The sequence below is a fragment of the Heloderma suspectum genome, chromosome 3, assembly GCF_057233095.1.
Source record: "Heloderma suspectum isolate Gila_16-S chromosome 3, 16-S_ref, whole genome shotgun sequence".
Classification (NCBI taxonomy): Eukaryota; Metazoa; Chordata; class Lepidosauria; order Squamata; family Helodermatidae; genus Heloderma; species Heloderma suspectum.
Window position 1 is genome coordinate 286,223,777 of NC_139460.1, and position 14,010 is coordinate 286,237,786.

At 42.0% G+C, this 14,010-nt stretch overlaps 1 protein-coding gene across 2 annotated transcripts in view; it reads right to left on the reverse strand.

Annotated features, from left to right (window-relative positions):
• The window catches only part of XRN1 (5'-3' exoribonuclease 1), a 60,603-nt gene extending 51,316 nt beyond the window's left edge, over positions 1-9,287 (reverse strand). For both annotated transcript variants that reach the window (XM_084847187.1, XM_084847186.1), the window contains exons 1-2: positions 9,122-9,287; positions 739-971 (exon numbers count right to left, since the gene is read on the reverse strand). In XM_084847187.1, coding sequence (XP_084703313.1) covers positions 739-971; positions 9,122-9,196 — 308 coding nt within the window. In that variant the 5' untranslated portion in view covers positions 9,197-9,287. The remainder of the gene's footprint in view (positions 1-738; positions 972-9,121) is intronic.
• Positions 9,288-14,010: the final 4,723 nt, after the last annotated feature.

The following is a 14,010-nucleotide window of genomic DNA, read 5'->3' on the forward strand; positions in this document are numbered from 1 at the left end:
CTTACAGTACAATCTTATGCACGTTTACTTGGAAATAACTCCCACTGTGTTCAATGGGGCTTACTCCTTTGTAAGTATATTTAGGACTGCAACCTTTCCTTCAGAGCAGGAAAGGCAGGCAGATGTGGGTGGGTAGGATTGGCTGCCACTACCTGAAGGGAAAGACCAGGTGGGTGCTGCTTGAAGGCACTCCATGTGCCTTTGGGAAGCAGTGGGCAATAGCTCACAGTTTTCAGGCCTTTCCCACTGGAAATAACAGGTGGAAGCATTCAACACTACACTCCCTCCCATATGGTCTTTCCCTTGGGAAAGACTGGTGGATCAGAGCATTGTTCTAAAGGCACTCCATGTACCTTTGGGAAGCAGCACCCTACAGCACACACTTCCTCCCCCATACAGACTTTTTCTTTTTCTTTAGGAAAAACCAGGCAGAGGGGAGCTTTGCATGGTATTTCCCAAAGGTGTACGGAAAGCTTTCCGGTAACAACATATATTCTTCCAGGTCTTTCCATTGGGAAGTGCTGGGGGGCGGGGAGGGGGAAAAGAGAGAGACCTGGTGAATACAATTGTTGGCTTGGCCAGCAAGGACAACCAAAAATTCTAGACACCAGGAAGGACTAGAACTTTTCTGGAACAAAGGAGGGATTGTATTAAGTGAGCAACAAAAACAACATAATTACACACTGGAAGTATGACAGAACGAAGTGGGAAAAAAAGGAGGGATAAGAATGCACACACCGAAAACGTCTGCCACGTTGCTGGTTCATTTTTGCTCTTGGAGCTACTCCATCAACTGCCATGAAGAAAACCTTTCTTGGCTTAATAATGCGAAACAATACTTCCAAGTAGTGAAATATATCAGCAAAGATCTTGTCTTCAGAGATTCTGAAGTGCACATCATCATCATTAGGGTGTGAACATTGATGAATAATACCATTCATGTCCAGGTACAAGTTGTCAAATTCTGGAATCTAGAGAATACATTTAGCACCATTAATCACCTAAAAGGGAATTGGCAGTTATTCACATGTCTGGTGAGAAATTATATCCTCCATCATACTCAGTCATGTCAATCCACTATTATTCCTGCTGATGTGTTTCCATATCTTTATTTGAAAAACGTATTTCCTGTGTTATTGATTAATTTCATCTTAGTTCTAGAACTAAGATGAGTGAATTCTGGAATTGGTGTTTATAAATTCCCAGTTTTGATAGAAACCGGGTGGTCTGATTATTTACATGCAAGTAAAGAAATATGTTCCACTTAATGAAAGCAGAGAAGTCGGTAATAGTTATTTTCATAACAGATTTTGTTTTGAGATCTTGAGAATAAAGAAGAGAACCATCCAAAAATGTCAAATAAGTCTTCTTACCTACTCACAGTGGATGTGTAGAGACTACAAATTTGGCAGAACTATAAACTCCTAAGTTGATTTTCTGGCCCTATGCTGATAGGGCCAGAAATGCAAGAAATGTCTGAAAAATAAAAATGGTAATTTCCCCTCTTCTGGCATTAATAAACAGGCTCCAGTATCACCTACTGCTATACTCCTCTCTTTCCTCCTCAGAAAACAGCTTATTTTTAATGACAGTGGTAATTACATTTTGAAGCTTTCCTCAAGTGTACACAGGGCCTAACATAACTGTACTTTTCCTAAGAAATGTAGCTAGAGGCCTCATTATCCTATCACACTTTCCTGAAATCCCCCCCTCCACTTATTCTATAGTGGATTAGAGAGGATTTTGGCACCTATTTCCAATAGTTATGATAATCCCACAAGTAAGAGAACTATGTATCTTAATCCAAGCAAGCAAAGTAAAATTTGTTATGAATGTCTTAGCAAGGGTAATTCAAAATTAATACACAGTATAGAGAACAAGCTCATTCTTTCCATTGCATGGAAAGTTATTTTAATATACATGCTATTACTTTCAACCACCTCTGCAGCTACCCTTTTAGTCTGTTTTGTAGCCAGTTGTAGTATGGGGGGGACTTTTTCTTATTTTTGCAAAAGTTTGCTGAATATGTTTTTTCTACTTCTGTGGGCAGTCACCTCTTCACAACTATAGGGACAATGTAATGGGACACAGCAGCCAACCTATACCTGGTCTGACTATTTGTCCAAAGAAAAATACAGAAGAAGTTGATTCCAACAACAAGAACAAACAATCAAATTGGGATATATAATATAGAATGAATAAATTCAAAAAATACTTTACAAATACATGTAATAACTTTTATAGCCTCAGAAAACCTTGCCTCTCAAGCAAATATACCAGATCCTTCTGGGGGAAGACTGTCCTTGCTCACACATAATACATAAGCCATGATGTGGTTTGTTGAACTCTGACTTGCTATTGTTGGTTCGCATATCATGATAATTTAGCATATTTACTAAATACATGTAAAATAAACAGGATGGATAAAAAAATAATTAATTTAAAAAAATACCAAAAAAACTTAATTTTTATTTAAATTGATTTTACTTTAAAAAGAAAACATCATAAATAATGAATTGCTCTCTGACTTAAAAAATAACATAGCTACAATTAAATATTATCATAAACATGCTACCCTACACTTACAGTCTAAAAAAATAAAGTTGCCTACCAAGCAAACATAGGCATTAATTTCAGTTTTTCATTTCATGAAAATAGCTCTTTCCAGCCTAACAACTCTTGCTGCTTGAAAGTTCTGGGGTTTCACATGTGCAAAGACACAGGCTAGATAAGATTGTTCTTCTGTGCTTATTTAGTGGTGGAGTTGGGACAAGCAAGGCAAAGGAGTTCGTTGAGACAGAAAGACAATACAGCAGGGTGGAAAGAAACTGATGCTTAAAATCAATTAAAAATGGGTTTTAAAAATTCAAATGGATTTTTTTTTATCCCAGTAACTTGGCAAGGCTGGGCAAGACAGAGTAAAGGAGAAAGGAGCAACACTAGAAAGAAAAAGAGAAGACAACACTGTCCAGTGTGTATTTTTCTGTATTATCATACCAAGGATGCAATTCTGTACCACCTTACCTGGGAGTAAGCCGCATTGAACTCAGTGGAACTTATTTCTGGGAAGATGTGTATAGTTTGTGCTGTTAACCTCCAACTATCATGGGTGCTTGTCATAGGAAAGACCCTGGCCTGGTTTGCACTATCGCCACATCCCACTGTGGCTGTTTTTAGGTTGTGTATGGTTCGTTAACCACGGCAACAACCCACCCTATGCTGGGATCGAACATCATGATAAGCTGCAGTGACCGCCTACTGCGGCTTGAATATTTACAACGGCTGCCAGCACACGCCGCAACCCACCATGGTGGACTGTGGGTATCATGCGAGCCAGCCCCCTATAAGGGAACTTTTAAAGGCTTTCCCTCTATAGAGAAAAATAATAGCCTGCAAAATATATACAGTAAGACAAAGAGATACTAAGTCTGTTTTTAAGAATGAAACAGTGTAACTAATAGTTTATTTAGTTGTAAATTAACATGACTTAGTTGTCGGATTTGCACCATTGTTCATATATTTCCTGATGAAGTTTCAATGGGAAACTTGACTTAAATTAACCTTTTTTGTTGCTGATTTAAATCAATCCACCCTGATAAACAACAAATCTAATGAAGTACCCCATGTTATTTTTTTTCCCCAATTCACCACAAGTAATTGACCTGAAATATTTGGGGGGGGGGAATTAAAGCACACCTAGTGTGATTTAAATGTTATATTATGTAGACATTTTTACAGGAATATTTGTAAATATTTAAAGATGATAGCATGCACTTCCCTTACATTGTTTAAATGTAAGAAAGAAACAAAGGTAGCAAAAATTGTTGACACGGTAATTCAGCCTTGTCAAACCTGGTGCCCTCTGGATATGTTGGACTACATGACTGGCTGGGGATGCTGAGAGTTGTAGCCAAACACATTTGGAGGATCCCAGGTTGGGGAAGACTGCATTAATTTGAGCAACCCAAAGAACTGTGCATGATATGCTGACAACTGCTCATTTATTTCAACGGAGTTCAACTTTTTCCACTGATATTGTTGGGAACACTGCTAGTTTTGCTGTCACTGCTTATTGGTTACACTTCTCGCTGAGACATATATGTATTTCAATTACATATATGTATCCTATCACACACTTGCTAGAGTTAATAACCTGAAAAACATTAATTACAACTTTGAAACTGCTAAGCTTGCTTAATATTGTATTTGCAACTGGCATCCATTCATTGTTATTAATGAACTAATGTATTGGAAAACTGTTGACGGAAAAAGCATTGGAAAACGTTCTGCCCCACATCACTGAATGAAACCTCTAACTCGCCCAAGCTGTAATGTGACATCATTAAGAGCTCTTACCAATAAAGACTGGCAGGCAACAAGGCTGAGAGTCCTGGTTAACATTTATCTAAGTGACCTATACCACATGTGATGTTTCTAATGCTAACTACAAAACCAATGCTACTGCCATTAATGGACACCCACTTTAAAAAACAAAAAGAGAGACCAATAGAGAAGATTAACAAATTCTGAGAAAACATATGGCTAAGTTCACATGTAACACTAAGCCATGATTTATGTTAATCATGGGTTGCTACTTTAGCTATAATTGACCTGGCTCGCACTTGACAACCCATGGCTTGCCATACATGAATGAGCAAGAGTGAGTGTACTGTCTCCCATGCACCCACCATTTCTGCTTTTATTGTACCACCTACAATTGGCTGATCATAGGTTGTTGAATGTGATGTGCGAACCTGGATCGCTGGGTTGTTTAGGGGCTAAACAACCCAGTAGTTAACCCATGGTTTGTTGTTGGGTTAACCGTCAGGTTACTTAGCCCCTAACCTATGAATGAGCCAAGGGTAAGTTGTTAATTAAAAGTGGAAGTGCCTGGTGCTCTGCAGGCAGCATGCTTGCTCTCTCCTGCTAATCCCTAACAGCCCATGGGCTGTCGTTATGTGCAAACTGCTCGAGTCTTACAGATGAGCAAACAAACCATGGGTTGTTTTCTCTCTTCCTGGTTTGTTTCTCTTGCCCATTTTGCCATACTTCAGAGCGGTTTCATTTTCAGTCTGCTCTTACTGGGAACCTCTGTTTCAGGGTGGACAGCAGCACAAACAGGCCAGGGATAAGCCACGGTTCTGGGTTCAGACATCATAACAAACATAACAAACAAACTTTGTAAGCCATCAATAAACCATGGCTTCTCTCTGCAGTTTGTAGCTGGTTAACAAAACATGGTTTGTTTGTGGGGACAGGTTCAGATGCAATGGGGCTGTTTGTGCAACAAGACAGCCCAGCAAAAATGATTTAGCCCACAGCGACGCTGTGGCGTGTGCAGCTGCCATTTTAAATATGCAACCCTTGCTCGTGTCGTGTGAGCCCAGTTGTTGTGTCGTGTGAGCCCAGTAAGCATGGGTTATGCAAAGGTTAAGCAACCCTCACATATCGTGTGGTCTGTTATAGGGTTATGTGAGGGATGTTTATTATTATTATTACATTTCTATACCTCCCCATAGCCAAAGCTCTCTAGGCGGTTTACAGAAATTAAAACATTAAAGACAATATAAAAAGTTTAAAAACCATTTACATAAAAGCACACAGGCAATATACACAAACAACATATAACTAAAAACAACTTTGAACTGTTAGTCATAACTAAAGACACATCCCGGACCAATTAAAACTCATCATGTGCTACCAAATGCCTGGGAAAAGAGATAGGTCTTAACCTGGTGCCAAAAGATAATAATGTTGGCACCAGGCAGACCTCATCAGAGAGCTTGCTCCACAGATTGAGAAGGCCCTCTCCTTTGTTGCTGCCTTCCGAGCTTCCCTTGGAGCAAGCACTCGGAGGAGGACCCTCACATAACCCATGGTCACTGAGCAGGGGTTGGATATGCAACATCGTAGGTGAAATAACCTACAACAACTTGCAGTGTCTCATCTGAACCCAGTCAATGACTCAGTTCTCATGTCACAATAAACCAGAATTCGGGGTAACCTTGGCTTAATGTTTACATGCAGTATGCCTGTAGTTTAATTGTAACAGACTGTTACTGTAACAGACTGTTACTTTAACTGTAACAATTGGTTGTGAAACACTGCCATTATCACCTCTAATGTTTTATGAGCAGCATTAATTTAGAAAAAACATTGCTCTACTACTTTTAGAGAGATCTCAAGCAACTTATAGTTACGTATCGTGCAGATAATGCATTTCTACTGCGAAATACTTTAAAACTCTTAATATTGTAATATTTATTTAGATTGCCACCATGAGAGGTTTTACTCAAGGGCAGCACAGAAATGTTGTTTTCCTGGTACTCACTACTTTTCTTCCTTTTGCTCATTTGAATACCTCCAGAGATTTAAATTGCAGCCATACATTATATGAATTTCTCATTTTTTTATCAGGAATCACAAATGCTGTGGAAAACTTCATGGATATTATTAAATATTCAAGGAGGACAACTCCAGGAAACAAATGAAGTACATCTACCACCAGATTGGCCAGAGCACTTCAGCACTGTGTGGTGATGGCTACCTACCAGTTATAATTATGCTTTGCTGGTGTGAAATTGTAATGGTTATAACAAGAATTGTACTCTGTTAACACATAATTACTTTTTAATTTTATCATTTAAACGAACTCACTGGGAACTTTGAACTCACACATACTGCTGTAAATTTGTGCATGTACAATGGCTTGAGTGCAATGGTTGAGCAGAACCCTGCTTAGCTATCAAACTGACTTCGTGGATTTGCGCAAGTCATTATCACTCACCCTAACCTAACTCACAAGGCTGCTTCAAGGCTAAAATGCTACTTATCTCTTCAGAGATAAACAATGTTAACCAAAACAATGATGCATTGGGTACCATAGGCACTTAACAGTGCAATCCTATACATGTCTACTTAGAAGTTCCACTGAATTCAGTGGGGCTTATTCCTAGGTAAGTGGGTATAAGACTGCAGCCTAAGTTCATCATCTTTAATAACACTCACAGATGTGTCTATCAGCACTATTGCACAAAGACAGTGAAACTGAAGACACCTGAAACCTGGGGTGCATACTAAGGGGACCCTAGGGGTGTGTTCCTCAGGTTTATTTGGTTTTTAAACCACATTAATTATACTTAATTTAAATGTCTATATGGTTGAATCCTGCATTAACATCTTCACCCAATAGGGGCAAACTTCTCTAACCAGCGCATAGCTTTGCAGTCAACACAGTTTGAAGCCAGGGGGGAGTAGTCTGAGGAACAAAGTAATACTGCTGCCCCTCCTGATCCCACCTGAGACAGGCCCTCCTCAGAGGAATGGAATGGACAGATTCCTCCCTCAGGGGGGCCAGTGGGTGTGGCTTCACTCAGATGGGGTAGGCACAATATGGCCAACTCTGACAGCTGCATAATGTTGTTTAAAACTAAGGGCTATTTCAACCCATACAAAGCTGAATCTGTTCACTAGTTTAAAAAATGATGTGAAGACTAACAGAACACTTTCAAAGAATTAAAGGAGAAAATATGACTACATATTTTCAGTGCTGCAAACTTTGTACTTCTGTGCTAGAATGAGAAACCATAATACAAAATGAGCTCACATTAGAAACAAACGTGAAACAGATTTGTTAATAATTTCCATAAAGAAATAACTAATTTAAATATAACACTGTGAGCTGATACATATTTCTTCCAGGCACGTTATTTTAATCCTGTATTCTTATAAATTAATATAAACTACAAAAAATACATTGGAAGCGACACATCTGTATATTATCATGAAGTCCAGCTCTAAGCATATTAATTCAAAAATAAGTAAATAAAAGACTTACTCCTAGTATACCTACTACACCAGACTGAAGCTTAAGAGTGCAATCCTATGCATGTTTAGACAGACAAAAGTCCTACAACTCCAAGCATGCCCCAGCTAGCATAGCAGGCTGGGGAATGCTAGGAGTTGTAGGATCTTTTTCTATCTAAACATATATAGGATTGTGCCCTTAAAGCAGCAATTAGAGTGCAATCCTACCCATGTTTAGACAACTTCCAGAATTCCCTAAAAACCTGCAATTGGTAGACCGCCAGAAGACATTCAGGTTAGGAAGCAGATAATAGTGGTTGGCAGTGCAATCCTATGTGCACCTTCTTGGAAGTAGTAGTTCAATGGGACTTCCAGGTTAGTTTGCATAGGTTTACAGCCTGAGCAACTAAATACTTTTGGCAATGCCATTCCGGTTCACAGGTTGCCAGTCTCTTACATGTCAACAGCCTAGATAGACCATTTTCCACCATCTTCACCTTCCTCCTACTAGGTATATTCAAAAAATGAAGTACACAAACTAATTATGGTTTTAAGGCCCTGCTCTTCAACGCTGATATAAATTTTAAAAGATAATGGTTAGTTGCAGTAAACCTGAGTTCCTAGTGTAATGTGCGTGATTGTGGGTTTAACAGAAGTACAAAATTCACAGTTGGGCAATGCTTTTATTAGGACTAACCAAAACTCCACAAAAATGTGAAGGCTTTCAAGTTCTCTAGAACTCTTCATCAGGCTAGGTGGTTCAAAAAGCAGGAGATGGAAGTACGTATTTTGTTGGACTATTTTCTAGTACTATGGCAGGGCACAGGTTCTCCCCCCCCCCCCCCCCGCTACACAGAACTGTTCGTTAGGCAGAATAAATGAATGCTAACGCCGCAGAGGTTTTAGGCGGCTGCGGACGCGAGTATTTCTTGCCCCTCCTGTTCGCGGCGCTTCACATACACGGGCCAAACGACGACGTTGCCCGGAATCAGCGGATGCCGGTGAACGTTCACACAAGTTATGGGCATACACGGAGCATTAGCAGCTTTTTGCGAACCGCCGCTGCCTCAGACTCAGCCACTTCCAGGCGACGGGTCAGGGCACGGTTGCCAGAGTGTCCCCGGCGGGAGAACCCGTGTCAGGCGCAGTCCCGCGGACGGACCTGCCCGTCACGCCAGGGAACGCCGACTTCGAGAGAGGAGCGTCAGGTCGCGCCTTCTCCTCCTCAGGCAGCGTGCGAAGACTAGCGAGGGTCCCCACGACAGACCCTCCGCCACGGAAGTGGGAGAGAAGATGACGCGCAGCCATTTCTTACCTGATGCTCCTTCACCACCTGACTGAGGCAGGGATACCGCTCCGAGACCCACCGGTAGAACTTCGGGACCCCCATCGCGGCTCCTGCGTCTCACCTCAGCTGCCCGCTCAAGCTCCGGCCCTGCCAGACCAAACCTCTGCCCTTGCTACCTTCCCTGTCTCTAGCTGTCTGACAAAACACTTCCTTCCGCTAAGGGCCTGAGGCAGCCATAGAGTAGCTCTCGCTAGAGCGGCCGGCTCTGCGTCGAAGTCTAAACCAGGCCGGACGCGAGCGCAGCACGCACGCCCTACTGGAAGCCGCGGGAACTGCAAGCTTACCATTCCCTTCCATCGCTGAAACTGCCAGCCAGTTGTAGGGAGATGGTGGAGGCAGGTGACTCGGATTTCGGTGGGCCTGAATATCCATCCTGGGTTTCAGGCAGAACCAGCCAGAACTCTGAGCTATCCAAGGTACTGAACCATATCTCCAAATAGGTTCAGCACCTTGGATAGCTCCTTTAGAGTTCTGGCTGAAGCATAGAATAAATTCACAGCCCCACCGAAATCCGAGCCACCAGCCTCCACTGGGTGGATGGCTGAAGAGGCAGAAGGAAATCTTTCTCCCTTCACTTCTTTCTTCTCACACTCACACAAGAGGCTGTAGCAGGATGGAGTGATTTCTGGCCACAAAAATAAAGAAGACCAATCAATCAATAAAATGAATTATTTTATTTGAACAATGATGCAGAACAATACACCACCCAATCATAAACAAAAGAGACATTGCCATGTAATCACTAACAATTCAAAACAAAATAAAACGGGAAAGGGACTTGGATAATAGGGCTAAGTTTCTTGCTTTTTGTCAGAGCACCTGCACCTGGCTGGCAGAAATCAACAGGTGCAACCTTTCTCCATTAAAATGATTAAGGGTGAAATCTTATGCATGTTTAGCCAGTAGAAAAGTCTGACAGTTCCCAGCATTCCCCAGCCAGCCATGGTTGGCTGGGAGTTGGGGGACTTTTTTCCTGGCTAAACATACATAAGATTGCACCCTAAGAGGACAATCCTATGCCCACTTTCCTGGAAGTAAATCCCATTGAACTCACTTACTTGCTTCTGAGTAGCGTTGAATAGGATTGTGCTCTAAGCCTGTACTAACACTTAGCTGGGACTGGAAGTAAATCCCATTGAACTCAGCAGGGCTTACTTCTGAGTAGATGTGTAGGAGTGCATGGTAAGTGGGAAAGGGAGCTTCTTCCCCTGTGGAATTTGTCACACAACTGTTGAAAGCTACAGGAGCCCTGCGGGAAAGAATGCGGGCACCCTAAGCCAGATCATAAAAAAGCAGCGCAGGGACTCAAAGGGACAGATAGTGGGAGACAGCAGTGTCACTATGTTGACACACCTCTCATATTTTTAATAGAAGTGCAGAAGCAAGAATTTCAGCAGGTGCATCTCTCACCTTGCCTGCATCGCAAGTTATACCTGTTGAAACGTCATTGTCCACCAGGGCTGGGCAACTTGTGGCCTTCCAGATGTTTTGGCCCACAACCTCCATAAGTTCTAGCTAGCACAGCCAATGGTGAGATATAATGGGATTTGTAGGTCAAAACATTTGGAAGACCACAAGTTTCCAACATATGTTCTGTGGAGTAGGCAACCTGGTCCCCTCCAGATGCTTGGAACTACAACTTACATAAGCCTCAGCCAGCATGGCCAATGGCCAGGGATTCTGGGAACTGTAGTCAAAAACATCTGGAAGGCACCAGGCTGCCTACTCCACAACTGAGCCTTGTCTTCTTTTGCTTCTGGTTTCACACACACTGTCCTGATCTTCAAACTCTCAAGCAAAGCCACTTAAATTCTCAAAGCTCAGAAAAGCAAGGCAATTGATAACATGTGAAATTGGTTTTGGTTTTATAGAATGCACATTTTTATCCCAACCCTTCTCTAAGGAGTGACATACATACTTCATCCACTCCCATTGTATCTTCACATTCAACCTGAGTGTGTGTATGACCAGCCAAGGCCACTCTATGAGTTTGAACCCAGCTCTCGCCAGTGCAACTCTAGCACTCTGTTCAGTGACACACTAAACATAGACAAGAATAGAGCTGTGGACTGTGTTTAACATTTGGAGCACAGCCATTTCTCTGACATTCCAGTTTAACAATGAGCAAAGGCTCATACCTTTGGCAGAAGACCAGATTTGTCTCCCTCTGCCATCTGAAGTGAGGGCAAGTAGGTATTCTCTTTGAGAGGCTCTCCTGGCTCTCACTCCTCTCTATCATTCTGTGAAGTCCTTTTTGTTTTGGAAGACATTTGGCATGGGAGAAGAACTTTGCTGTTGTAGGGTGCGTTTTTAATATTGTTTCTCAAATTAGCACACACCCATTTCCCTTGAATTTGTCTAATTTTTTACTGGGCATGAGTGCACATACACATAGTTCGCCACTTTGAACATTTAGTAACTAATCAGAAAGGCAAGATACATTAAAAAACATTTTCATTAGTTGTTAAAAGCAACAACAAATCTGTTACAGTATTACTGGACATTTTGCTTGTACATCATTTGTTGTTGTTCAGTCATTAAGTCGTATCCGACTCTTCGTGACCCCATGGACCATAGCACGCCAGGCCTTCAGGTCCTCTGCTCTCTCCCGGAGTGTGCTCAAGTTCATATTCATTGCATCAGTGATGCTATCTAACCATCTCATCCTCTGCCGTCCCCTTCTCCTTTTGCCTTCAATCTTTCCCAGCATCAGGGTCTTTTCCAGGGAGTTTTCTCTTCGCATTAGGTGGCTAAAATATTGGAGCTTCAGCTTCAGGATCTGTCCTTCCAATGAGCACTCAGGGTTGATTTCCTTTAGGATGGACTGATTTGACCTCCTTGCAGTCCAGGGGACTCGTAAGAGTCTTCTCCAGCACCACAGTTCGAAGGCATCGATTCTTTGGCGCAGCCTTCCTTATAGTCCAGCTCTCACAGCCATACATTACTACTGGGAAAACCATAGCTTTGATTATACGGACCTTTGTCGGCAAGGTGATGTCTCTGCTTCTTACTATGCTGTCTAGGTTGGCCATAGCTTTCCTCCCAAGGAGCAAGCGTCTTTTAATTTCATGGCTACAGTCACCATCTGCGGTGACCTTGGGAGCCCAAGAAAATAAAATCTGTCACTGCTTCCATTTCTTCCCCTTCTATATGCCAGGAAGTGATGGGGCCAGATGCCATGAACTTTCATGATTTGAAAATCATGCTTTTGCACTCTTCACTTTCACCCTCAACAAGAGGCTCTTTAGATCCTCTTCGCTTTCTGCCATTAGGGTGGTATCGTCTGCGTATCTGAGGTTGTTGATAATTCTCCCGGTAATCTTAATTCCGACCTGTGATTCATCCAACTCTGCATTTCTCATGATGTACTCTGAATATAAGTTAAATAAGCAGGTCGACAGTATACAGCCTTGTCGTACTCCTTTCCCAATTTTGAACCAATCGGTTGTTCCATGTCTGGTTCTTACTGTTGCTTCTTGACCCTCGTACAGGTTTCTCAGGAGACAGGTAAGGTGGTCTGGTATTCCCATCTCTTTAAGAATTTGCCACAGTTTGTTGTGATCCACACAATCAAAGGCTTTAGCGTAGTCAATGAAGCAGAAATAGACGTTTTTCTGGAATTCTCTTGCTTTCTTCATGATCCAGTGAATGTTGGCGATTTGATCTCTAGTTCCTCTTCCTCTTCGAAACCCAGCTTGTACTTCCGGTAGTTCTCGGTTCACATATTGCTGAAGCCTAGCTTGTAGGATTTTGAGCATAACCTTGCTGGCATGTGAAATGAGCGCAATTGTATGGTAGTTTGAACACTCTTTGGCGTTAAAATAAAGTTTGTTAATGCTGTCTACTGAGGACCCTTAGAGTCATTTTTTTTAGACTTTTTGTCGCAAGATACCCCTTGAAAGGAAATTTGGGCCACTGTGGGCTCCAACATCCTGGGTGGATTTGTTACGATGTTATGAAAGAGAACAAATAATATTTAATGATCCTGCTCCCACTAGAATCCTGACTGAAAAAGGTTGCCTTTAATCCTACGAATAAATGGTTTCAATTTTGTTTGGCGAGTAGAAAAGAGATACAATTAAAAGGATGCAGCCAATGAGCAAAGTCAACCACACAAATATGACCCAGTTAGCATGATCAAAACAAGTGATGGTGCTTGTTTTAATCCGCAGCATATGCTGAACACCATTTTGCTAATTACCCACCCGGGCATAGCTTGTCATGTCGTCCAAACCTGGGCAGCATGGTTTGTTTGAGGGAATGCCAAAATGGTAATAAACTGGCATGTATAGCATCCAAATCCTGTCCACAAACAGGATTTTACATCTGCGGTGTAGAAGAATTTATACTGGGTGGGTTTGCATGATCATGGAGGGAAAATAAGTCACAGTAGCTTATTTTCCCTCCCTGTGTGTACCAGTCACGAGCTGCCCAATTAGCGTAATTACTCTCACCGCAGATGTATGGGCATGGGTTGTTGTGATGTCTGAAGCTGGCAAGGGTGGCTGGGTGGGGTGGTTTGCAAACCACCCTGAAAACCGTGGCTTGTTCTAGGGTTTCAGGGTGGTTTGTAAACCACTTCAGCCACTCACTCACGCTGGTTCAGATGTTACGACAACCACGCCTGGACAGGGTAATTATAGTAATTAGGTGGCTCGCGACCAGCACATGCAGGGAGGGAAAAAAGCCACTGTGGCTTATTTCCCCTCCATGATCATGCGAACCCAGTCACTGAGAGCACTTTATTACCATTTTGTTACTCCATCCACCATGGAAGTTGAGGCACTTTCAAAAGTAATTCTGAATGAGGAATGGCAAAGAAAGGTAAATGAAGTAAAAACTCTTGAAAGTTCTTT